The sequence below is a fragment of the Salvelinus fontinalis genome, chromosome 29, assembly GCF_029448725.1.
Source record: "Salvelinus fontinalis isolate EN_2023a chromosome 29, ASM2944872v1, whole genome shotgun sequence".
Taxonomy (NCBI): domain Eukaryota; kingdom Metazoa; phylum Chordata; class Actinopteri; order Salmoniformes; family Salmonidae; genus Salvelinus; species Salvelinus fontinalis.
The window spans coordinates 15,857,889-15,882,010 of NC_074693.1; the positions used below are offsets into that span (position 1 = coordinate 15,857,889).

The 24,122-nt window shown below is 42.3% G+C and overlaps 1 protein-coding gene across 1 annotated transcript in view; it reads left to right on the top strand.

Moving 5' to 3' along the window:
• LOC129827479 (tetraspanin-17) overlaps nucleotides 1-13,267 on the top strand; it is a 48,499-nt gene extending 35,232 nt beyond the window's left edge. The window contains exons 7-8 of the mRNA XM_055888370.1: nucleotides 5,704-5,820; nucleotides 8,171-13,267. Of these exons, the coding sequence (XP_055744345.1) occupies nucleotides 5,704-5,820; nucleotides 8,171-8,236 (183 nt within the window). The 3' untranslated portion in view covers nucleotides 8,237-13,267. The remainder of the gene's footprint in view (nucleotides 1-5,703; nucleotides 5,821-8,170) is intronic.
• The last annotated feature ends 10,855 nt before the right edge of the window (nucleotides 13,268-24,122 follow it).

Sequence of the window (24,122 nt, forward strand, 5' to 3'; positions counted from 1 at the left end):
CTTCATCCACAGTGTAAACACACACACACAGCTTCATCCACAGTGTAAACACACACACACAGCTTCATCCACAGTGTAAACACACACACACAGCTTCATCCACAGTGTAAACACACACACACAGCTTCATCCACAGTGTAAACACACACAGCTTCATCCACAGTGTAAACACACACAGCTTCATCCACAGTTTAAACACACACAGCTTCATCCACAGTGTAAACACACACACACAGCTTCATCCACAGTGTAAACACACACACACAGCTTCATCCACAGTGTAAACACACACACACAGCTTCATCCACAGTGTAAACACAGACACACAGCTTCATCCACAGCGTAAACACACACACACACACACAGCTTCATCCACAGTGTAAACACACACACACACACACACACAGCTTCATCCACAGTGTAAACACACACACACACACAGCTTCATCCACAGTGTAAACACACACACACACACACAGCTTCATCCACAGTGTAAACACACACACACACACAGCTTCATCCACAGTGTAAACACACACACACACACAGCTTCATCCACAGTGTAAACACACACACACACACAGCTTCATCCACAGTGTAAACACACACACACACACAGCTTCATCCACAGTGTAAACACACACACACACACAGCTTCATCCACAGTGTAAACACACACACACACACAGCTTCATCCACAGTGTAAACACACACACACAGCTTCATCCACAGTGTAAACACACACACACAGCTTCATCCACAGTGTAAACACACACACACAGCTTCATCCACAGTGTAAACACACACACACAGCTTCATCCACAGTGTAAACACACACACACAGCTTCATCCACAGTGTAAACACACACACACAGCTTCATCCACAGTGTAAACACACACACACAGCTTCATCCACAGTGTAAACACACACACACAGCTTCATCCACAGTGTAAACACACACACACAGCTTCATCCACAGTGTAAACACACACACACAGCTTCATCCACAGTGTAAACACACACACACAGCTTCATCCACAGTGTAAACACACACACACAGCTTCATCCACAGTGTAAACACACACACACAGCTTCATCCACAGTGTAAACACACACACACACAGCTTCATCCACGGTGTAAACACACACACACACACAGCTTCATCCACGGTGTAAACAAACACACACACACAGCTTCATCCACGGTGTAAACACACACACACACACAGCTTCATCCACGGTGTAAACACACACACACACACAGCTTCATCCACAGTGTAAACACACACACACACACAGCTTCATCCACAGTGTAAACACACACACACACACAGCTTCATCCACAGTGTAAACACACACACACACACAGCTTCATCCACAGTGTAAACACACACACACACACAGCTTCATCCACAGTGTAAACACACACACACACACAGCTTCATCCACAGTGTAAACACACACACACACACAGCTTCATCCACAGTGTAAACACACACACACACAGCTTCATCCACAGTGTAAACACACACACACACACACAGCTTCATCCACAGTGTAAACACACACACACACACACAGCTTCATCCACAGTGTAAACACACACACACACACAGCTTCATCCACAGTGTAAACACACACACACACACAGCTTCATCCACAGTGTAAACACACACACACACACAGCTTCATCCACAGTGTAAACACACACACACACAGCTTCATCCACAGTGTAAACACACACACACACACAGCTTCATCCACAGTGTAAACACACACACACACACAGCTTCATCCACAGTGTAAACACACACACACACACAGCTTCATCCACAGTGTAAACACACACACACACACAGCTTCATCCACAGTGTAAACACACACACACACACACACACACACAGCTTCATCCACAGTGTAAACACACACACACACACACACACACACACACACAGCTTCATCCACAGCGTAAACACACACACACACAGCTTCATCCACAGCGTAAACACACACACACACAGCTTCATCCACAGCGTAAACACACACACACACAGCTTCATCCACAGCGTAAACACACACACACACAGCTTCATCCACAGCGTAAACACACACACACACAGCTTCATCCACAGCGTAAACACACACACACACAGCTTCATCCACAGCGCAAACACACACACACAGCTTCATCCACAGCGTAAACACACACACACACAGCTTCATCCACAGCGTAAACACACACACACACAGCTTCATCCACAGTGTAAACACACACACACACAGCTTCATCCACAGTGTAAACACACACACACAGCTTCATCCACAGTGTAAACACACACACACAGCTTCATCCACAGTTTAAACACACACACACAGCTTCATCCACAGTGTAAACACACACACACAGCTTCATCCACAGTGTAAACACACACACACAGCTTCATCCAGTGTAAACACACACACACAGCTTCATCCAGTGTAAACACAGACACACAGCTTCATCCACAGTAAACACACACACACAGCTTCATCCACAGTAAACACACACACACAGCTTCATCCACAGTGTACACACACACACAGCTTCATCCACGGTGTACACACACACACACACACACACACACACACACACACACACACACAGCTTCATCCACAGTGTACACACACACACAGCTTCATCCACAGTGTACACACACACACAGCTTCATCCACAGTGTACACACACACACACACACAGCTTCATCCACAGTGTACACACACACACACACACACACACACACACACACACACACACACACACACACTAACACACACACACACACACACACATACACACACACACTTACACACACACACACACACAGAGCTTCATCCACAGTGTACACACACACACACACACACACAGAGCTTCATCCACAGTGCACACACACTAGTGCTGTCCCCGACCAACCAAAATCACGGTCGACCGAGAGTCGTCTGTTCTTTCTCCGTATATAGTCACAGCCATCTGATGCTTTAAGCGAACTGTTTGATGAAACAATTTAGACACACACATATGACTAGAGGGAGTCTGACCTCAATTGATTTGTACCAGGCCGGGCTCAGACTTGCTGCGCGTTGTTACAAAAATGACAGCGAGTGACTGTGACTAGCGGTATGGAAGTATGAAGGTAGTTTTGTGCCTGACCATAATATTTTTTTATACTTAAAATAGTTCCTTAGATAATTTAGCTATTTGCATTAGAATCTAAGTTAGTCTCTCGATTTAAACTGTCAACATGTCCTCCTCTTTCCAACTGTCGTTTGATGTTCCGCAAGCTAAACCGCGAGATGTTCCAGCAGCTAAACCGCTAGATGTTCCAGAGGCTAAACCGCGAGATGTTCCGGAAGCTAAAACGCTAGATGTTCCAGCAGCTAAACCGCTAGATGTTCCAGCAGCTAAACCGCTAGATGTTCCGGAGGCTAAACCGCTAGATGTTCCAGCAGCTAAACCGCTAGATGTTCCGGAGGCTAAACCGCTAGATGTTCCAGCAGCTAAACCGCTAGATGTTCCGGAAGCTAAACCGCTAGATGTTCCAGAGGCTAAACCGCTAGATGTTCCAGCAACTAAACCGCTAGATGTTCCAGCAGCTAAACCGCTAGATGTTCCAGCAGCTAAACCGCTAGATGTTCCGGAAGCTAAACCGCGAGATGTTCCGGAAGCTAAAACGCTAGATGTTCCAGCAGCTAAACCGCTAGATGTTCCGGAAGCTAAACCGCTAGATGTTCCGGAAGCTAAACCGCTAGATGTTCCGGAGGCTAAACCGCTAGATGTTCCGGAAGCTAAACCGCTAGATGTTCCGGAAGCTAAACCGCTAGATGTTCCGGAAGCTAAACCGCGAGATGTTCCGGAAGCTAAACCGCTAGATGTTCCAGAGGCTAAACCGCTAAATGTTCCAGCAGCTAAACCGCTAGATGTTCCAGAGGCTAAACCGCTAGATGTTCCAGAGGCTAAACCGCTAAATGTTCCAGAGGCTAAACCGCTAGATGTTCCAGCAGCTAAACCGCTAGATGTTCCAGAGGCTAAACCGCTAGATGTTCCAGAGGCTAAACCGCTAGATGTTCTAGCAGCACACACACAGACTGGAACTTTTGCAGGGGTTGTGGTGTGTGAGAGTTCGCTGATTCTCTTTATAGGCCCATTTGTCCATTCACAAGGTTTCCTAAAGTAGGCTGTCTGGACTCTCTCTAATAAGAATCATATGTTCATGTCATGATTTAATCTGGTTAAAAGGCCTGTTTTCAGTATCTTTTGGCTACAGTACTTCTCTCATTACGGCGTAAAAGCCAAAGGACAAGGACAAATTAGGCATATATCTTTACTCTGTTATGCGCTAATATTATGTCTGTAGAAAAATGCGATAGATCCTCTCCAACCTGGCATTTCTTAATTTGTTATAACCTGAGTAATAATAATGAAATGTCATGATAAAAACAAAGTGTAACAGCTTGTTTCAAATAGGTTTTATTAAGAAGCATATCCATGTAAACAAGTGTATTAACAGAATTGTAGCGTCCCCTTTTTGTTTTACACTGGGCTTTATAGGCCTAAGACAACAGTAACATACATTTATTTATTACACATTTTTTTACCCCCTTTTCTCCCCAATTTTCATCGTATCCAATCGGTAGTAGTTACTATCTTGTCTCATCGCTACAACTCCCGTACGGACTCTGGAGAGGCGAAGGTCGAGAGCCATGCGTCCTCCGAAACACAACCCAACCAAGCCGCACTGCTTCTTGACACAGCGCACATCCAACCCGGAAGCCAGCCGCACCAACGTGTCGGAGGAAGCGCCGTACACCTGGTCAACGGTGTCAGCGTGCACTGCGCCCAGCCCGCCACAGGAGTCGCTAGTGCGCGATGAGACAAGGATATCCCTGCCGGCCAAACCCTCCCTAACCCGGACGACGCTGGGCCAATTGTGCGTCGCCCCATGAGCCTCCCGCTCACGGCCGGCTGCGGCAGAGCCTGGGCTCGAACCCAGAAGCTTAGACCACTGCGCCACCCGGGGACAACAGTAACATACATTTAAACAAAATTGACACGTTTTTATTTAACCTTTTATTCAACTAAGCAAGTCAGTTAAGAACAAATTCTTATTTACAATGACGGCCTACCCCCTTGTTCAGGGGTAAAACGACAGAGTTTTACCTTGTCAGCTCGGGGATTCGATCCAGTAACCTTTTAGTTACTGGCCAAACGCTCTAACCACTAGGCTACCTGCCGCCCCATACCAAAAATACATGAAAAGGGAAGGAAAAGGAGAAACCAGTAACCAAATGGCACCCTATTCCCTTTTATAGTGCACTTCTTTCAACTAGGTCCCATAGGAAACAGGGTGCCAATTGGGAGACATCTGGTATTTGTTATCCTTCGTGTTCTATGAGTCGTAGTCAATGGCCAGTGGTCTTGTTTGGTTTGGCTTGGTTTGGTTTGGTTTGGCTTGGTTTGGTTTGGTCTGGTTTGGCTTGGTTTGTTCTGGTTTGGTCTGGTCTGGTTTGGCTTGGTTTGGTCTGGTTTGGCTTGGTTTGGTCTGGTCTGGTCTGGTTTGGCTTGGTTTGGTCTGGTTTGGCTAACTCAAAGTTAAAAAGGTTTTTCTCCAAACTGGTGGTTGGAGAAAACACTGTATTTAAAACATGTATCCAATTCCCCCTCCCAGGAGTTGGACCAGCAGAAGTACATCTACACAAAGGGCTGCGTGGGCCAGTTTGAGAGGTGGCTTCAGGACAACCTGATCATTGTAGCCGGGGTCTTTGTGGGCGTCGCACTTTTACAGGTAAGGAGGACTTCCAGAGACATTTATTTAACACATGTATATTTAAAGAGTCAGCTTTTGTGTGAATCAGATAAATAATGTCTGCATTTGAAGTCACCATCATGGCTGGAAGTCAGGGTTTCCGTTAGCCGCCATTTACCGACTTTTGGCCCCAAAAAATGATATGAAAAGCAGATGAATAAAACTGTTGCCGGCCAAAATGACCCGACAAAAGAAATCCCCAAAGAATGCTTTTTATTATTTGATGGAAATGCCAGTCGATGGAAATACATTTGACCATCATGTTTATTAGTCTATAGGTTAATATGCATAATTTATTGGAATTGGCCTGTGTGTATTTTTGTTATCTTGTATCTTATTTGTTGACTTGTCCTTTTACTGGGTGAGTTTGCTGATTCTCTCTATAGGTCAATACAGTGCATTCAGAAAGTACCCTTGACTTTTTCCACATTTTGTTACGTTACAGCTTTATTCTAAAATGGATTAAATAAAACATTGTCCTCATCGATCTACACATAATACCTCGTAATGACAAAGCGAAAGCAGGTTTTTGTGCTCTGACATGCACTGTCAACTTTGGGACCTTATGTAGACAGGTGTGTGCCTTTCCAAATCATGTCCAATCAATTGAATTTACCGCAGGAGGACTCCAATCAAGTTGTAGAAACATCTCAAGGATGATAAATTTTGAGTCTCATAGCGAAGGGTCTGAATACTTAAATGAGGTAAATAATGTAAATAAGGTATTTTTAATCAATTTGCAAAAACTTCTAGCCTATTTTCCATTATGGAGTATTGTGATGTCATTGGAGTATTGTAATGTCATTGTGGAGTATTATGATGTCATTATGGAGTATTGTGATGTCATTATGGAGTATTGTGTATAGCTTGATGAGGGGGAAAAAACAATTGAATAATTTTTAGAATAAGGGTGTAAAGTGAAGGGGTCTGAATACTTTCCGAATGTACAAGTACAGTACCAGTCAAAAGTTTGGACACACCTACTCATTCCAGGATTTTTATTTATATTTTCTACATTGTAGAATAATAGTAAAGACATCAAAACAATGAAATAACACATATGGAATCATGTAGTAACCAAAATAAGTGTTAAACAAATCAAAATATATTTTATATTTGAGATTCTTCATAGTAGCCACCCTTTGCCTTGATGACAGCGTTGCACACTCGTGCTGACCAATAGGGAGACGTCTATGAGCTTGTGATTTGAAACAATCCACAGCAACAACAAAAAATAAACTATCATGATCCTCGATTTATTTTTGTGGACAGAAGTGTTGTGAATGATTTAGTTTCTTTCTGTATAGACAGTAGTAATGATGTCATTCCATTTATCTTCCCTATTAGATCCACCGCTCTGCCATTTTCTCATGTTCTATTGGTTTTCATACCAACTTTCTTTCGTTGTCCAGAAGCCAAAGGCACAATCCTGGTCATATTAACAACCCGTCCTAGTTGTTGCCTGGTAACAACCCGTCCTAGTTGTTGCCTGGTAACAACCCAACCTAGTTGTTGCCTGGTAACAACCCAACCTAGTTGTTGCCTGGTAACAACCCAACCTAGTTGTTGCCTGGTAACAACCCAACCTAGTTGTTGCCTGGTAACAACCCAACCTAGTTGTTGCCTGGTAGCAACCCAACCTAGTTGTTGCCTGGTAACAACCCAACCTAGTTGTTGCCTGGTAACAACCCAACCTAGTTGTTGCCCGGTAACAACCCGTCTTAATTGTTGCCCGGTAACAACCCGTCTTAATTGTTGCCCGGTAACAACCCGTCTTAGTTGTTGCCCGGTAACAACCCGTCTTAGTTGTTGCCCGGTAACAACCCGTCCTAGTTGTTGCCCGGTAACAACCCGTCCTAGTTGTTGCCCGGTAACAACCCGTCCTAGTTGTTGCCCGGTAACAACCCGACCTAGTTGCTGCCCGGTAACAACCCGTCCTAGTTGTTGCCCGGTAACAACCCGTCCTAGTTGTTGCCCGGTAACAACCCGTCCAATTACCATAATCGAAATGTGATTTTTCTGGCATTGTGGTTGGACGCCCTAATGGGTTATGCACCCAATGCATATGGGTCCGGTAAATTTCTCAAATGGCCGTTAAATGAAATTCTTCGTCATGTTGTCCTGCACCACATTTTCCTAACGGAAACCCTGCTTGGAGTTTAGACTGTTTAGACTGCCATCTGCTGGCGGGAATCATGATTACATCCTTTTCCTCGTGTGTCATTCAAAATCAGAGAACCGATGCTTCAGATGTCAGTTAGCTTTATGTCAGAGTCTAGCAGAGAGGAAATGTTTAGTTAGCTAACCTGTGATGTCATTTCCCGTTTAGATATTTGGGATCTGCCTGGCTCAGAACCTGGTGAGTGACGTCAAGGCCGTGAAGGCCAACTGGTGACCCTAGGACCCTGAGGGGGGAGGGAGTACTCTGACCTTTGACCCCCAACATCCAGCTCACCTCCCACTGAACCACTAAGAGATGAAAACACAAAGAGCTGTTTACCTCTGGACCTGCCAGGCTGAGAGATGAAAACACAAAGAGCTGTTTACCTCTGGACCTGTCAGGCTGAGAGGTGAAAACACAAAGAGCTGTTTACCTCTGGACCTGCCAGGCTGAGAGATGAAAACACAAAGAGCTGTTTACCTCTGGACCTGCCAGGCTGAGAGATGAAAACACAAAGAGCTGTTTACCTCTGGACCTGCCAGGCTGAGAGATGAAAACACAAAGAGCTGTTTACCTCTGGACCTGCCAGGCTGAGAGGTGAAAACACAAAGAGCTGTTTACCTCTGGACCTGCCAGGCTGAGAGATGAAAACACAAAGAGCTGTTTACCTCTGGACCTGCCAGGCTGAGAGATGAAAACACAAAGAGCTGTTTACCTCTGGACCTGCCAGGCTCGGGAGCTACAACACAAAACATTGTTTACTGTCCCAAACACACACACACACACACACACACACACACACACACACACACACACGCACACACTGTTTATTAGCACGCTGGCCTGGGGACTTACACACACACAGAAGTACACATGGACACACAGAGGACTCGTGTGGATGTCTAGCTCAACTGATCTGACTTGAGAAACTGGACTCTTTGTTGTTTACCCTTTGATTCCACCGGGTGTATTTACCTGCTCCGGGAAGATGCACCCATTGGCTGGTGGAGATGAATAGAAAGACTAAATAAACAGATAGAGGACCTGGGGTGAAAGCTGAGAAGAGGAGAGATACAACTCTCTTCTTTTTATTCAGTCACGTATCAGTCTATTTCACCTGTTGTCACCTCAACCCTCCTACCACTATGATTTCAGAACAGCTCTTCAGAAAAGGCCTTCCAGAGCTGCTTGTTAGATACCTACTAATCCCACGTGTACAGCCTTTCTGTTTCCTGTACAGTATAGAGTGGGCTGCCGACTGACCTACTGGCTGCCTGACAGGATGGTATTGCTCCCGTTATACTATGACATTAAGCTCTCTTCGTGTTATGGTAAAATTCATCAAATTCACAAGAGGGCAAGTCTGGAGTTAGCAAGGCCTTGCTACGGATGTGTGTCTTTAACCAGCTGTTTTTGAACTGTATGTTCTAACATAAATATACACTTTTTTTTCTTCTGTCTGTCGATGTTTTGAGTTTAATCAAACAGACAGACATATGGAGAGAGGATTTTTCTCTCCCAGAATCCCTGAAGCACAGGGGATAGTAGGCCTTTTTACTTGATCTGACCTTTAACCTTATACTAACGTTAAATCTACGTTGTACCGACGTCGGTTTGATGTGTTTATTCTGTCTCTCTTCTGGTCTCCCACCACTAGCTTTTGGAAGCTTGAATTACATGACACACAAGCTGTTATTCTGATCTGTTTTATGGATTTGTACTTTTCTCCTTTCTTGTTTTTTTTTTCTCCTAGTGTTTGTTGTGTGTTTCTGTCTGTCTGTCTTAGTTGGACTGGTTTTTAACTTGTTTGTATAGAATAACAAATACTTGTTTAATATCTTCATATATAAATAGTATAAACAGATTTTCTCAATATAACATGAATGCTGCTGTATCATTGTAACTTCTTTAGAGGATTGATATTAGTAAGTAGACTTTCCGGTACATTTCCCATGTTTCCCAGAAATCCTGGTTGTAGGATTCCGTATTTCCCTGTTTATTCCTTCATGATTTCTGGGAACTCTTCCACAGCCAGGATGTCTGGAAATCTGGGAATTCTGGGGAAAAGTGAACAAAATGTTTCAACTCTATTGGTCTGTTATTTGTAACCAGGTCTAAAGCTTACATGGTGAAATGGAAATGCCATATATTACCTATTCTGATCTTTATTATAACAGATAAAGTGGTGGTCGTGCCATATTAGTGTTTGTTTACTTGCGTATTACCTTGTCAATACAGAGTTTACACTTTCAGCATACCAGTACATTTTAAGCACATTATCAGATTTGTAGCAGTAGATTGAATTGAATTGTCTTTATTGGGATTTGGGGATTTTACTTTTTTTTTGTTTGGCATGAAGACATTCCCCTGCAGCTTCTGTCTGGCCGCCCCAAAATGTCAGCTCTTTTACACAGTTATTGCTCCACTTAAGGTCCCTTTAGATATACCTTACCACTGTCTCGGTCTTCCTGCGGTGTGTACAAGGCCTATGTGTCGGAGCTGCAGTGTTACTCCTCCTGGGGGAATCCTTCCTGGTTGGGCTGCTGTTGTCATAACAACTTCTAGCTGTATTATCATTTACTTCCTGTTTGTCAGAGGACTCTATGTCCCACTCTTTAATGCTGTAGTTCAGCACTATGGGCTCCGGGTGTTTGTAACGACCGCTTTACTGTCGTTCGTCAAGTAGCCTTGAACGATGGTTTGCCTGAATATGAGAGATACCACTTAGTGTCAGGCCAGGTTTTTATGCAAAAAAAATAATAATAAAAAAAATAAAAGATTATTCTGACGTTAGAACAGGATATTTGTTTTGAAGGTCCAATTCAGCTGTTTTTATCTCTTGTCAAATAAGTTCTGGGTATCAATTAAATACCTTACTGTGATTTGTTTTTCATTAAAATTGTAAAAAAAAAAATATATATATATATTATATATATATTTAAAAAAAATGCTTCTTAGCAAAGAGCAATTTCTCAAGCAAGAATTTTGCTAGGACTGTCTGGGAATGGTCTGAGTGGGGAGGGGGAAACCGAAAACTAGCTGTTTATTGGCAGAGAGGTTTGGAACTCCTTCTTATTGGTCACCAGGCAGGCCAAAACGCCATCCCACCAAAACAGGCTCTTTTACTGCACTGGGCCTTTCATTTCATTTGAAATTATGCTTTTTTGGGGGGGGGGGGTTTAACAGCCATAGGTTGCTGAATTAGTTTTGTTTTGCTTTGTCATTTTGATCATGATGGCCTTGCCACATGATACCTTGTGATGTTTCATATTTTCTCCTAGGTTTGTGTCCCAAAATCACACTATTCAATATTACAGTTTGCCTGACCACTCCTCCTGAATTGAATTCGGCTGTTCTATCGATGGCTCCATACAACAGTCTGAACCTGCACCAGTCGTTTGTACTGATGTCAACATTTCTGTGATTTATTATTCGTGTAGGCCAACTCTGGTCCAACCCATCGATTTCTTGGACCAATCAGAATGGTTTGAAGTTAAGAAGTCGTCGGGGAGGAAGCAAATCCAGACTCTTGGTGGAGAAGAAACCTTAGTGGGCCTGGCATCTGTCCGGAGCCATGTGTAGCCTCTAGTCAAAAATAGTGCACTATATAGGGATTAGGGTGCTATTTCGGACACCCCCTTCTCTCCCTAAGATAGATGACATCATTCCAGAGGGGGGGGGAAGAGCCTCCTGCATATCATGAATGTATACCTATGGATGAATCTCAATTGTATTTCCTTCCATACTCTCCTTGCCTCCTTCTCCAGTCAGAAACACATTGAAGGAGGGGTTCCAAGGGGAAGATTGAGATTCACCCTGTCTGTTACCATCTGTTACTAAGATCTGTTCCAATGCATTTCACCCTACCATGTCATCACTACCCTTTAGCAGTGCAATGAAAACACATCTGATGTGAAAATAAGAAATGTGAAAAAAAATACAACTAAGATCTGTTATGTTACATCATTAAAAACTTTAGCATTATTTTGTACATGAAATCAAATAGTTACATTCCATTTTCAGGTGTTTGGTTTACTTCCTGTTTTACTTCCTGTGTACTTCCTGTGTATGTGCATTGTCATCTCAGAAAAAAAGGAATCTGCAGAATATATATATATTTTTTTACATTGACACATCGCTTCATTAGTGATTGGCTAGATTTCAAAGCACATCTGTACTGTAGGTCTACCCAAGTTCCTGCTGTCAGCTACAATCTTCTTCTCATCGATAATACTGATCTATTATAGAGACACGACGTTGTCTCCGTGTTTTAGGTTCACATCATACATGTGCTTTTTATCAATGATTTCTAATACATACTGGTGTCTGGTGTTTCACAGAACATGACTGAAGTATTTCTCTGTTTTATCAAATCAAAAGTATGTCTGTGGTTACTTACTGTTGTCATTAACTAACCTGTTTTGGTGGGGTATAAACAATAAAAAAAGTTTATTTGAATTTTTTATCTCAAAGCCTTTAAGATATTTTCTTTGCGTTCCCCACATAGCTTGTACATTTCCAGAGTCTACCTAATTTTTTTTTAGAGAGGTGTCCTTTAAAAAGCTAGTGGTTGGATTTGTTCCGTCGCCTGTCAGAGAGACGCTGAGAGGTGTAGAGAATCTCGACTGTTAACACCTATAAGAGCGTGGTGACAGGAAGTTGACAGTAGGTCCATACGTGACAACATACAGGTGTTTTTATAGGGTTATTTGTACTATCTGAGGAAGTGGCAGAGGTTTCTACTCTGATGACGAGCTACACTACAGAACGGTGATTTAAGGTTTGTTGGTCAAAATGTTTGTTCCTGATCTTGAAAGGGTGTTGTGTAATTTTCACCACCGCAGTACCATGCCTGTCACAGCCGTTCCCTTTTTAAGACGATTCCAAATGATTATTTCTCTTATTATTTTGAAAATGTAACATTCATGGTTTTTTTTTTTGTTGAGAGAAATTTTGAAAATGTTATTTCTCTCAATTTCTTGAATTCCATTTTTGTTATTAATACAGCTGGAATGTAAAAAAAAAAAAAAAGCATAAATAAAAAAATGATATTAGCCCTTACATACCTCTAAAATTGATTCATTTTGTTATTTTAAATGTTTTGATTGTCATTACGTTAACGTCTTAAAGAATAGTATTGCAAAGAAATGCTGAAAAACGAGTTAGATGCCTTTTTGATTGGGGGACATGGTCTGTTACACACTGTACATTGTGTTACAAATATACTCATTTTTCAGATTAAATAAAAAGGATTCATGAAAAACATCAGGCCTCCAATTGCTAGTTTGGATGCGTCAACAAAATGATGTCTGTCTGTATGCATGTACAGTATGTCTGTCTGTCTGTCTCTGTTTATTGGTTTGAAGAGAGAAAGGCTAGGTGGTCTTGACCAGACTGTTGGTTTATTTGAAATGAAATGTCATAGCTGTGCCACTAGAGGGCGACACTCATAAACAATAGCTCTACTCATCTGATTGTCATACTGTATGTGTCATGTCTCTTGAGTTGGAGTGCAGATCTAGGACCATGTCCTCCCTTCCCCGGTCATGTAATCTGGTCAGGTGAAACTGTTCCTGAATCAGGATGTGGAGGCTGATGTTAAGGGTTTTATAAAGGTGAAACTGTTTCTGAATCAGGATGTGGAGGCTGATGTTAGTAAAGGGTTTTATAAAGGTGAAACTGTTCCTGAATGAGGATGTGGAGGCTGATGTTAGTAAAGGGTTTTATAAAGGTGAAACTGTTCCTGAATCAGGATGTGGAGGCTGATGTAAGTAAAGGGTTTTATAAAGGTGAAACTGTTCCTGAATCAGGATGTGGAGGCTGATGTAAGTAAAGGGTTTTATAAAGGTGAAACTGTTCCTGAATCAGGATGTGGAGGCTGATGTTAAGGGTTTTATAAAGGTGAAACTGTTCCTGAATCAGGATGTGGAGGCTGATGTTAAGGGTTTTATAAAGGTGAAACTGTGAAAGATGATACTTGCAGACTTTGTTTCTGTACTGGTGAAATGACCAGGTTGATGGATTAAATGCTGTGACAGGATGTGTTTAGCTGTTACCAAATAGGACCTCCAAAGACTACCAAACAGGACCTCCAAAGACTACCAAACAGGACCTCCAAAGACTACCAAACAGGACCTCCAAAGACTACCAAACAGGACCTCCAAAGACTACCAAACAGGACCTCCAAAGACTACCAAACAGGACCTCCAAAGACTACCAAACAGGACCTCCAAAGACTACCAAACAGGACCTCCAAAGACTACCAAACAGGACCTCTAAAGACTACCAAACAGGACCTCCAAAGAATACCAAACAGGACCTCCAAAGACTACCAAACAGGACCTCCAAAGACTACCAAACAGGACCCCCAAAGACTACCAAACAGGACCTCAAAAGACTACCAAACAGGACCTCCAAAGACTACCAAACAGGACCTCCAAAGACTACCAAACAGGACCTCCAAAGACTACCAAACAGGACCTCCAAAGACTACCAAATAGGACCTCCAAAGACTACCAAATAGTACCTCCAAAGACTACCAAATAGGATCTCCAAAGACTACCAAACAGTACCTGTGGGGTGGTTGTCTTTGGAGGTTACATTGTGTTTTGCACACATCCAACAGAAAAGCCTCTATAGGGAAGAGTCCGATCACGGTTTGTTTCTAAGGGGCCTTTAAATTAAACCAAGGCAGAAATATAAACAATGTTTTTGACAGACACAGTCTTTATTTGGTCACGTAGGTTTGTTTGTGTGAAAATGCTTTATTAAAGAGGGACTTTGAGTTTGAGGTTAAAGAAAAAAAACTTCAGAGATAACCGTCTTTTCAATCATATATTCAAAGCAAATAAAATTGTATTTCTCACATACGCCGAATACAACCAATCATGCCAAATCTTTTCAGTCTCCTGAGGTGGAATAGGTGTTGTTTCGTGCCCTCTTCACAACTGTCTTGGTGTGTTTGGACCATGTTAGTTTGTTGGTGATGTGGACACCAAGGAACTTGAAGCTCTCAACCTGCTCCACTACAGCCCCGTCGATGAGAATGGGGACGTGCTCGGTCCACCTTTATCTGTAGTCTATAATCATCTCCTTTGTCTTGGTTACGTTGAGGGAGAGGTTGTTGTCCTTGCACCACACGGTCAGGTCTCTGACCTCCTCCCTATAGGCTGTCTCATCGTTGCCAGTGATCAGGCCTACCACTGTTGTGTCATTGACAAACTTAATCATGGTGTTGGAGTCGTGCCTGGACGTGCAGTCATGAGTGAACAGGGAGTACAGGAGGGGACTGAGCACTCACCTCTTAGGGGCCCCTGTGTTGAGGATCTGCTTGGCGGATGTGTTGTTACCTACCCTTACCACCTGGGGGTGGTCCGTCAGGAAGTCCAGGAACCAGTTGCAGAGGGAGGTGTTTAGTCCCAGGATCCTCAGCTTAGTGATGAGCAACACTATGGTGTTGAACACTGAGCTGTAGTCAATGAATAGCATTCTCACATAGGAGTTCCAGGTGTGAAAGGGCAGTGTGGAGTGCATTAGAGATTGCGTCATCTGTGGATCTGTTGATGCAGTATGCAAATTGGAGTGGGTCTAGGGGTTCTGGGATATTGGTGTTGATGTGAGCCATGACCAGCCTTTCAAAGCACTTCATGGCTACAGACGTGAGTGCTACGGGTCGGTAGTCATTTAGCCAGGTTACCTTAGTGTTCTTGGGCACAGGGACTATGGTGGTCTGCTTGAAACATGTTAGTATTACAGACTCAGACAGGGAGAGGTTGAAAATGTCAGTGAAGACACTTGTCAGCGCATTAAGAGCAAAATAAAATGGCAGCCATCCTCTCCATTGCAGATCTGAACCCGAGTGAACACCATTTGGAAGTGTGACAAACGAGGAAATTAAAGAAAAGTTGATATGTTTTAGATGTATTTGAGTAGATGAATGTTATTGTTTGTTGCTAGGTGTAACAGGGTTAGTTATGCTTCCACATGCCAATTCAGAAATATGTATTCATATTGTTAACTGTGAGACAGTCTCTTTAATCTTTTCCAATAATCTTACAGGTACCAGAAATATAATTCGCAATTTCCTTTCCGCAAGCGTGGCCAATGGCATTCATTCACGTCATGTAAATAAACAAAGCAATGGAAATGCATATTTCTGCAGAGGGCAAGTGGAATCATAACCAACCCTGTTACATCGATACCCCTGTTTGATATGCCTCTCTTTAACTAACACATCCACAGTATTATTACGGTTTATGTACAAGATGTCCTGCCCTTTGACTAAAGTATACAGGCGGGAGGCACTGCAACAATTATCTTACATCAACAATTATCTTACATCAACAATTATCTTACATCAACATGAGATAATTTCATAATTGGAACGACCAGATTGATATTATTCACGAGATACACTTTCATTTCCTGTAGGCCAACCAGTCCAGAACAGATCATTTCCTGTAGGCCAACCAGTCCAGAACAGAGCATTTCCTATAGGCCACATATGTCAGAGTCAAGGCCCGCGGGCCACATCCGGCCCGCGAGAAGGTTTTTTACGGCCCCTGGGATGATCTTGATTTATTATTAGAACCGGCCCGCAGACCGCAGCAAGCCGGCAGCCCGCAGATCTTTTACACGCACCAATACTACATTTCCCACAATGCAACGGTGACGCACCGAGCAGTAGGCTGCTTCATTTCAATATTTATTGGCACAGCAGTCGTCAGCATCACAGTAAAATTAACTTTCAGATACCCATCAAAAATGGCAAAACGGAAGGTGGACACTGAGAACCGGGGGTTTCAAACAAGGTGGGAGTCGGAGTATATGTTCACGGAGGTAGCTGGAAAACATGTGTGTCTTCTGTGTGGAGAAAGTGTGGCGGTACTGAAAGAGTATAATCTGAGACGACATTATGAAACGAAACACGCGGACAAAAACAAGAATATGGACATGGAACAAAGGCTACAAAAGGCAGAGGAATTAAAACGAGGCCTCAAATCTCGACAGGCTCTGTTCAAAAAAGCCAAATCACAAGGCCAGGCTGCTGTCAAGGCCAGTTTTATTTTGGCAGAAGAGATCGCTAAATCAGCCCGGCCATTTACGGAGGGGGATTTCATCAAAAACTGCATGATTAAAGTTTGTGACGAAGTTTGCCCAGAAAAAAGGCAACTCTTTTTAAATGTGAGTCTGAGCAGAAACACCATTGCCGAGAGAGTAGACCAGTTGTCCATCAATCTAAAAGAGCAGCTTGTGAAAAAGGGAAAAGATTTCATTGCATATTCCTTGGCTGTGGATGAGAGCACCGACATTTCTGACATTGCCCAGTTGTCAATTTTCATCCGCGGAGTGGACTCCAGCCTAAGCGTGACAGAGGAGTTTTTGGCTTTACGTCCTATGCATGGCACAACTACGGGGCATGATTTGTATGAAGAGGTGTCAAGATGTGTAAATGAGATGGAGCTGCCTTGGGAAAAACTCGTGGGTTTGACAACCGACGGAGCACCTGCGATGTGTGGACACAGGAGCGGACTGGTGGCGAAGATACGGGAAAAGATGCAAGAGGAAAACGCGACAGGTGAGCTGACAGCTTATCATTGTATCATACACCAGGAAGCGTTGTGCGGTAAAGCCTTGAAAATGGAGCATGTAATGAGCATCATCACGCGCACAGTTAACTTTATCAGAGCCAAAGGTTTGAATCACCGCCAGTTCAAGGCATTTCTGACGGAGTTAGAAACGGAGCATGGTGATTTGCCTTATCACACAGAGGTGCGATGGCTAAGCCAGGGAAAGGTGCTTCAAAGATGTTTCGAGCTTCGTGAGGAGATTTGTCTGTTCTTGGACAGCAAAGGGAAAGACACAACACAACTCCGAGACGAAATGTTTCTGTGTGAAATGGCTTTTCTGTGTGACATTACGAGTCATCTGAATGCAATGAACTTGCAGCTGCAGGGTCGGGATCATGTCATCTCTGATATGTACAGTACAGTGAAGGCATTTAAAACCAAACTGACTCTGTGGGAGACGCAGATGCGGAAAGAAAATTTGAGCCACTTTCCCAGCTGCCAGACCATGAAAGAGAAGCTCTCTACCAGTGCGTTCCCGAGCGCACAGTTGGCTGATAAAATAGGTATGCTTGCCGCTGACTTTCGACGCCGATTTGCTGACTTTGAAGCACAAAAAAGCAGGTTGGAACTGCTCGGTAACCCATTTGCTGTTGACGTGGAAAGCTCACCACCAAACCTCCAAATGGAGTTGATTGACCTCCAATGCAATGATGCACTGAGGGCAAAATATGCGGCAGTGGGTGCTGCGGAGTTCGCCCGTTTCCTCCCCGACACAATGCCCCAGCTGCGCATCCAGGCTGCTCAAACGTTGTCTATGTTTGGCAGCACATACCTGTGTGAACAACTGTTTTCTTTGATGAACCTGAACAAAACATCACACAGAAGTCGACTTACTGCTGAACACCTCCACTCAATTCTGAGGATTTCCTCAGCTCAGAGCCTTACCCCGAACATTGATGAACTTGTGGAAAAGATGGGACACCACCAAGTATCACCCTCAACCTCAAACAAGTGAACATTACTGTGCAATCACATATTTAGAGTTTTTACTCAGTTCAAGTTTAAAAGTTAAAGTTTAATATTTGTTTTCACTGCATGTTACTTCTCCTTAAACAAAGTGTTGTTTTTGATTAATAGATTTTTGCACTTTATTTTATTGTATTTCAATCCAATTATATTTTAAAAATATTTCAGTTGAGTGGATGATAGAAAATTGCTATTATTGTTTTTTTCTTTGAAGTAAATTTAGCCCACTTTTGCTAAAATAGAAAATATAGGCTACTGATGGTGCCTTGAATACCGGTTTCTTTCATTTAATGTTCATGTTATGGGGATTTTTATATAAAGGAAATTTGTCTTTTGTGTCTGTTGAAAATTAAAGATTACTGACAGAGCCATAAGAAAATATTGCTTTATTTATCTGATCATATTGGAATATATTTGTTAGGTTTTCAGTAGGTTCAATTAGGTTCACTAGACTATATGCGTCATTTAAAAAATTTTCAATGAACATTCGAACAGTCCGGCCCTCGGCTTGTAGCAAATTTTTTTATTTGGCCCTCCGTCCATTTGACTTTGACACCCCTGCTATAGGCCAACCAGTCCAGAACAGATCATTTTCTGTAGGCCAACCAGTCCAGAACATATCATTTCCTGTTGGCCAACCAGTCCAGAACATATCATTTCCTGTTGGCCAACCAGTCCAGAACATATCATTTCCTGTTGGCCAACCAGTCCAGAACAGATCATTTCCTGTAGGCCAACCAGTCCAGAACAGATCATTTCCTGTTGGCCAACCAGTCCAGAACATATCATTTCCTGTAGGCCAACCAGTCCAGAACAGATCATTTCCTGTTGGACAACCAGTCCAGAACATATCATTTCCTGTTGGCCAACCAGTCCAGAACATATCATTTCCTGTAGGCCAACCAGTCCAGAACATATCATTTCCTGTAGGCCAACCAGTCCAGAACAGATAATTTACTATAGGCCAACCAGTCCAGAACAGATCATTTCCTATAGGCCAACCAGTCCAGAACAGATCATTTCCTGTTGGTCAACCAGTCCAGAACATATCATTTCCTGTTGGCCAACCAGTCCAGAACATATCATTTCCTGTTGGCCAACCAGTCCAGAACATATCATTTCCTGTAGGCTAACCAGTCCAGAACATATCATTTCCTGTAGGCCAACCAGTCCAGAACAGATAATTTACTATAGGCCAACCAGTCCAGAACAGATCATTTCCTATAGGCCAACTAGTCCAGAACATATCATTTCCTATAGGCCAACTAGTCCAGAACATATCATTTCCTATAGGCCAACTAGTCCAGAACAGATCATTTCCTATAGACCAACTAGTCCAGAACAGATCATTTCCTATAGGCCAACCAGTCCAGAACAGATCATTTCCTATAGGCCAACTAGTCCAGAACAGATCATTTCCTATAGGCCAACTAGTCCAGAACAGATCATTTCCTATAGGCCAACTAGTCCAGAACAGATCATTTCCTATAGGCCAACTAGTCCAGAACAGATCATTTCCTATAGGCCAACTAGTCCAGAACAGATCATTTCCTATAGGCCAACCAGTCCAGAACAGATCATTTCCTATAGGCCAACTAGTCCAGAACAGATCATTTCCTATAGGCCAACTAGTCCAGAACAGATCATTTCCTATAGGCCAACTAGTCCAGAACAGATCATTTCCTATAGGCCAACTAGTCCAGAACAGATCATTTCCTGTAGGCCAACTAGTCCAGAACAGATCATTTCCTATAGGCCAACCAGTCCAGAACATATCATTTCCTATAGGGCAACCAGTCCAGAACAGATCATTTCCTATAGGCCAACTAGTCCAGAACATATAATTTCCTATAGGCCAACCAGTCCAGAACATATAATTTCCTGTTGGCCAACCAGTCCAGAACAGATCATTTCCTATAGGCCAACTAGTCCAGAACATATCATTTCCTATAGGCCAAATCAGCTGGGTTAGACAATCTGGACCCGCCCGTCGAGCATCACTACTCTGGACGGCTCTGACTTAGAATATGTGGACAACTACAAATACCTAGGTGTCTGGCTAGACTGTAATCCAAAGTTAAATCTAGAATCGGCTTTCAATTTTGCAACAAAGCCTCCTTCACTCATGCTGCCAAACATACCCTCGTAAAACTGACTATCCTACCGATCCTTGACTTTGGCGATGTCATTTACAAAATAGCCTCCAACACTCTACTCAACAAAATTGGATGCAGTCTATCACAGTGCCATCCATTTTGTCACCAAAGCCCCATATACTACCCACCACTGCGACCTGTATGCTCTCGTTGGCTGGTTCTCGCTACATATTTGTCGCCAAACCCACTGGCTCCAGGTCATCTATAAGTCTTTGCTAGGTAAATCTCCGCCTTATCTCAGCTCACTAGTCACCATAGCAGCACTCACCCGTTGCACGCGCTCCAGCAGGTATATTTCACTGGTCACCCTCAAAGCCAACACTTCCTTTGGCCGCCTTTCCTTCAAGTTCTCTGCTGCCAATGACTAGAACGAATTGCAGAAATCACTGAAGTTGGAGACTTATATCTCCCTCACTAACATTAAGAGTCAGCTGTCAGAGCAGCTTACTGATTGCTGCAGCTGTACACAGCCCATCTGTAAATAGCCCATATAACCAACTACCTCATCCCCATATTTGTTTTTTGTTTTTCTGCTCTTTTAAACACCAGTATTTCTACTTGCACATCCTCATCTGCACATATATCACTCCAGTGTAAATTGCTAAACTGTAATTACTTCGCCACTATTGGCCTATTTATTGCCTCACCTCCTTACTTCATTTGCACACAATGTATACAGATTTTTCTATTGTGTTATTGACTGTATGTTTGTTTATTCCATGTGTATCTCTGTGTTGTTGTTTTTGTCGCACTGCTTTGCTTTATCTTGGCCAGGTCGCAGCTGTAAACTTGTTCTCAACTGGCCTACCAGGTTAAATAACTGTGAAATAAAAAATAAAAAAATAAGAAAATGTGACGAGAACATGTGGCCAAATGCTGAAGATTGTATAGATCAGAAAATAACTGTGCATTTTGTGTTTTTTCCCTTCTGTGCCTTTTTTAATGTAATTGTGTTTTATTTTTACACATTTGGAACCAAAGGCCATGTATGTTGGATTTTTTTGTTGATCACTGGCAGCAGTTTCATGTTGCTAATAAAGCTTTTACTGCAGCAATTCTGTCACTTACAAATTGTTTTTATACTGTACGTTGTACTCATTCACTTTTAGATAGCGCGTTTCCAAATACGTTTGACACTCAACCAGAAAAATGTTGATTAGTTTACAGTTAAAGGAAACTGAATTACAAAAAACTATAGATTTCATGTTGTCTATTGTCTGCAGGTAGAACTGAAACATGAAAAGTAATGTGGTTTTCTGTAATGCCATCAACTGATAGTATTTTGAAAGTCGTTGTGCTATAATTGACCATATGTTCCTCTTGGATAGAAAACACGTGCTAATGTTTTGACAGAGTGATTAGATATTGAGTCGGGTTTTCCGTGTTTTGACAGAGTTAGAGTACGTAGAGAAAGTTCTTTAGCATTTTTAAATATAGAGTTGGTATTTAATGAACAATTTGTGGTTTTGAGCAGAAAACTATTTTATAGAAAACTATAAATTATAGAAAACTATTTAGCTAAATTGTGTGATGTAGGTGTGTTGCTGTATTAAGAGTTTAGTGTAATTATCTTAAGTATAGGTAAATGCTTCTTAGCAATTGTAAAAAAAAACTGTAATGTAAAAGTCCATTACTCAAGTTAGAAATTGGTTGTAAATGACTGGCATTTTCTCAGAATTCTTCTCAAAAATAAATTGTCGAACTTCACATGGCATTCTATGGGGTGTATAGATCATATGGATTCATTTAAATCAAATGAGTAAATTGGCTTTATCTCTGTCAGCTGTCCGTATTGTCCTCTGTAATCTCATGATATAGATTTTCAAACGTTTTATCCTCTCAACAGCATCAAGCTGTTTTTATGGGGGGGGGGGGGATCTGCTCTATGTGCACTATCTCTATGTTTCCCATGAAGTTTTGTTTTTGAGTCTTCTACTGTGGGTTTTGTTACACCAGCTTCAAACAGCTGAACACACCATATTTTTGGTTATTGAAAATATATTTCACAGTGGTTAGATGGAACAGTGCTTCTCTACATTGCTTGTTTTGTCACATAAACGGAAATTAGCCAAACTGTTAGAATTTTAACAACCGGGAAATTGCCGAGCGATTTCTGCATATTGGACATTTCAGAAAAACAGACTCCATGCTAAACTAAACTATAAACTACCAAGCCAACAAAGTTAAGCTGAATTACACAGTTATGACTATACTACAGCCTGTCTTTGTTGTGATTTTATGGTTCCTATTTTTAGCAAAAAGTAGTGTGCTGCAATCATCTCAGGAAGACACCCCCATCAGGAATGCTGCAACTGTACTCCAGTGTTCAGTATGACCTTCCTGTAACTTCAGTTTGACCTTCCTGTAACTTCAGTATGACCTTCCTGTAACTTCAGTTTGACCTTCCTGTAACTTCAGTATGACCTTCCTGTAACTCCAGTATGACCTTCCTGTAACTTCAGTATGACCTTCCTGTAACTTCAGTATGACCTTCCTGTAACTTCAGTATGACCTTCCTGTAACTCCAGTATGACCTTCCTGTAACTTCAGTATGACCTTCCTGTAACTTCAGTATGACCTTCCTGTAACTTCAGTATGACCTTCCTGTAACTTCAGTATGACCTTCCTGTAACTTCAGTTTGACCTTCCTGTAACTTCAGTATGACCTTCCTGTAACTTCAGTATGACCTTCCTGTAACTTCAGTATGAGCTTCCTGTAACTTCAGTATGACCTTCCTGTAACTTCAGTATGAGCTTCCTGTAACTTCAGTATGAGCTTCCTGTAACTTCAGTATGAGCTTCCTGTAACTTCAGTATGAGCTTCCTGTAACTTCAGTATGAGCTTCCTGTAACTTCAGTATGACCTTCCTGTAACTTCAGTATGAGCTTCCTGTAACTTCAGTATGAGCTTCCTGTAACTTCAGTATGAGCTTCCTGTAACTTCAGTATGAGCTTCCTGTAACTTCAGTATGAGCTTCCTGTAACTTCAGTATGACCTTCCTGTAACTTCAGTATGACCTTCCTGTAACTTCAGTATGACCTTCCTGTAACTTCAGTATGACCTTCCTGTGCATTTAAAGAACACAGATGCTTTCCTGGAATCATTCTCCAAAATCCAAAGTTTAACATCCCATGGTTCAAATGCATTGTAACCAAGATTTCAACCCTAATCCGTCAACTGAAAGCACTCTTACCAAACTAATGCACTCTCACCAAAACTTAAAATATTGTCTGGACCTCTGAAGGGTTGCTCAGTCCTAGGAATGTAAAACTGCAATTATGAAAGAAGGTTCTGGATAGCAGCTTAAATCTCTTCAAGATTTAAGCAGACGACACAACAGTAGTAGGCTTAATAGTAGGCGCCTCTTC